This window comes from Neopelma chrysocephalum, unplaced genomic scaffold, assembly GCF_003984885.1.
Source record: "Neopelma chrysocephalum unplaced genomic scaffold, ASM398488v2 Primary Assembly neopelma1_88443, whole genome shotgun sequence".
NCBI lineage: Eukaryota > Metazoa > Chordata > Aves > Passeriformes > Pipridae > Neopelma > Neopelma chrysocephalum.
In genome coordinates this window covers 1-1021 of record NW_020917628.1, presented here as the reverse complement: position 1 = coordinate 1021, position 1021 = coordinate 1, and the positions used below count along the sequence as shown (strand labels likewise).

Below are 1021 nucleotides of genomic sequence, written 5' to 3'. Positions count from 1 at the left end.
GTGCTGGTGCTGGTGCTGCTCATGCTGGTGGTATCGACTCCCTTTGTGGGGTCCCCACCTGTCCCCAAACCCCAGACTCTGCCCCCAAACCCCCACCCTTCAGACCCAAATCTCAGCCATTGATCCCAAATCTCAACCCTTGACCCTAAATCTCAACCACTGACTCCGAACCTTGACCGTTGAACCCAAATCTTGACCGTTGACCCCAAACCTCTGCCCTCTGCCCCAAATCTTGGCCATTTGCCCAAGCCTTCGACAATGTTCAATTTGGGCCATGGGTTTGGTCAATGGTTGCGTTTTGGGGTCAATGGTTGAGATTTGGGTCAAAGGTTGAGTTCCGGGGTTAATGGATGAGATTTGAGGGGCCAAGTTGAGCTCAGGGGCCAAAATGGTGGAGATTTGGGGCAAAGAGATGGGGTTTGGGGCCAAATGTGGAGAATTGGGGCAAAACCAGCCCAAGGCTGGGACCAACGACCGAGAGCTGGGTGTGAAGGGTGGAGGTTTGGGGGGAGGGTCTGGGGTTTGGGGACAGGTGGGGACCCTGCCAAGGGCGTCGATACCTTCAACAGCACCACCAGCACCAGCATCTTTGGCACAGAAATAGGTGTTGGAATCCTCGTCCCTGAGGTTGTTCATCTGCAGCGTCACCGAGCTCTGCCCGTTGTCCCTGGGGATGCTGAACCGGCCCCGCACCGACGGCGCGTACCAGGTGCTGCCACCATTGCTGTTGATCCCAGCAACATATTCCAGCCCCTTCCCGGGGCTCTGGCGCACCCACTCCATGGCGTAGCTGCCGAAGGTGAAGCCAGAGGCGCGGCAGAGGAGCCGCAGGGACTCTCCCGGGGCCTTGAGGTCACCCCCAGACTCCACCAGGGTCACGGTCGCCCAGGCAGGTCTTGTTCCTCCGGCTCATCCCAATATTTCCTTTTTCCCTCCTCACAGGGCTGCGGGCGGCCGTGACCCTGGTGGAGTCCGGGGGCACCTCAAGGCCCCGGGGGAGTCCCTGCGGCTCCTCTGCCGC

At 59.7% G+C, this 1021-nt stretch overlaps 1 gene segment (V, D, J or C); it reads right to left on the bottom strand.

The window, feature by feature from the left end:
- Positions 1-560: 560 nt before the first annotated feature.
- LOC113979739 lies at positions 561-895 on the bottom strand (the record flags this gene model as incomplete). The annotated part of the segment is given in 1 exon segment: positions 561-895. A coding segment is annotated over 1 exon segment (335 nt), but the record flags the coding sequence as incomplete, so codon positions are not given.
- Positions 896-1021: the final 126 nt, after the last annotated feature.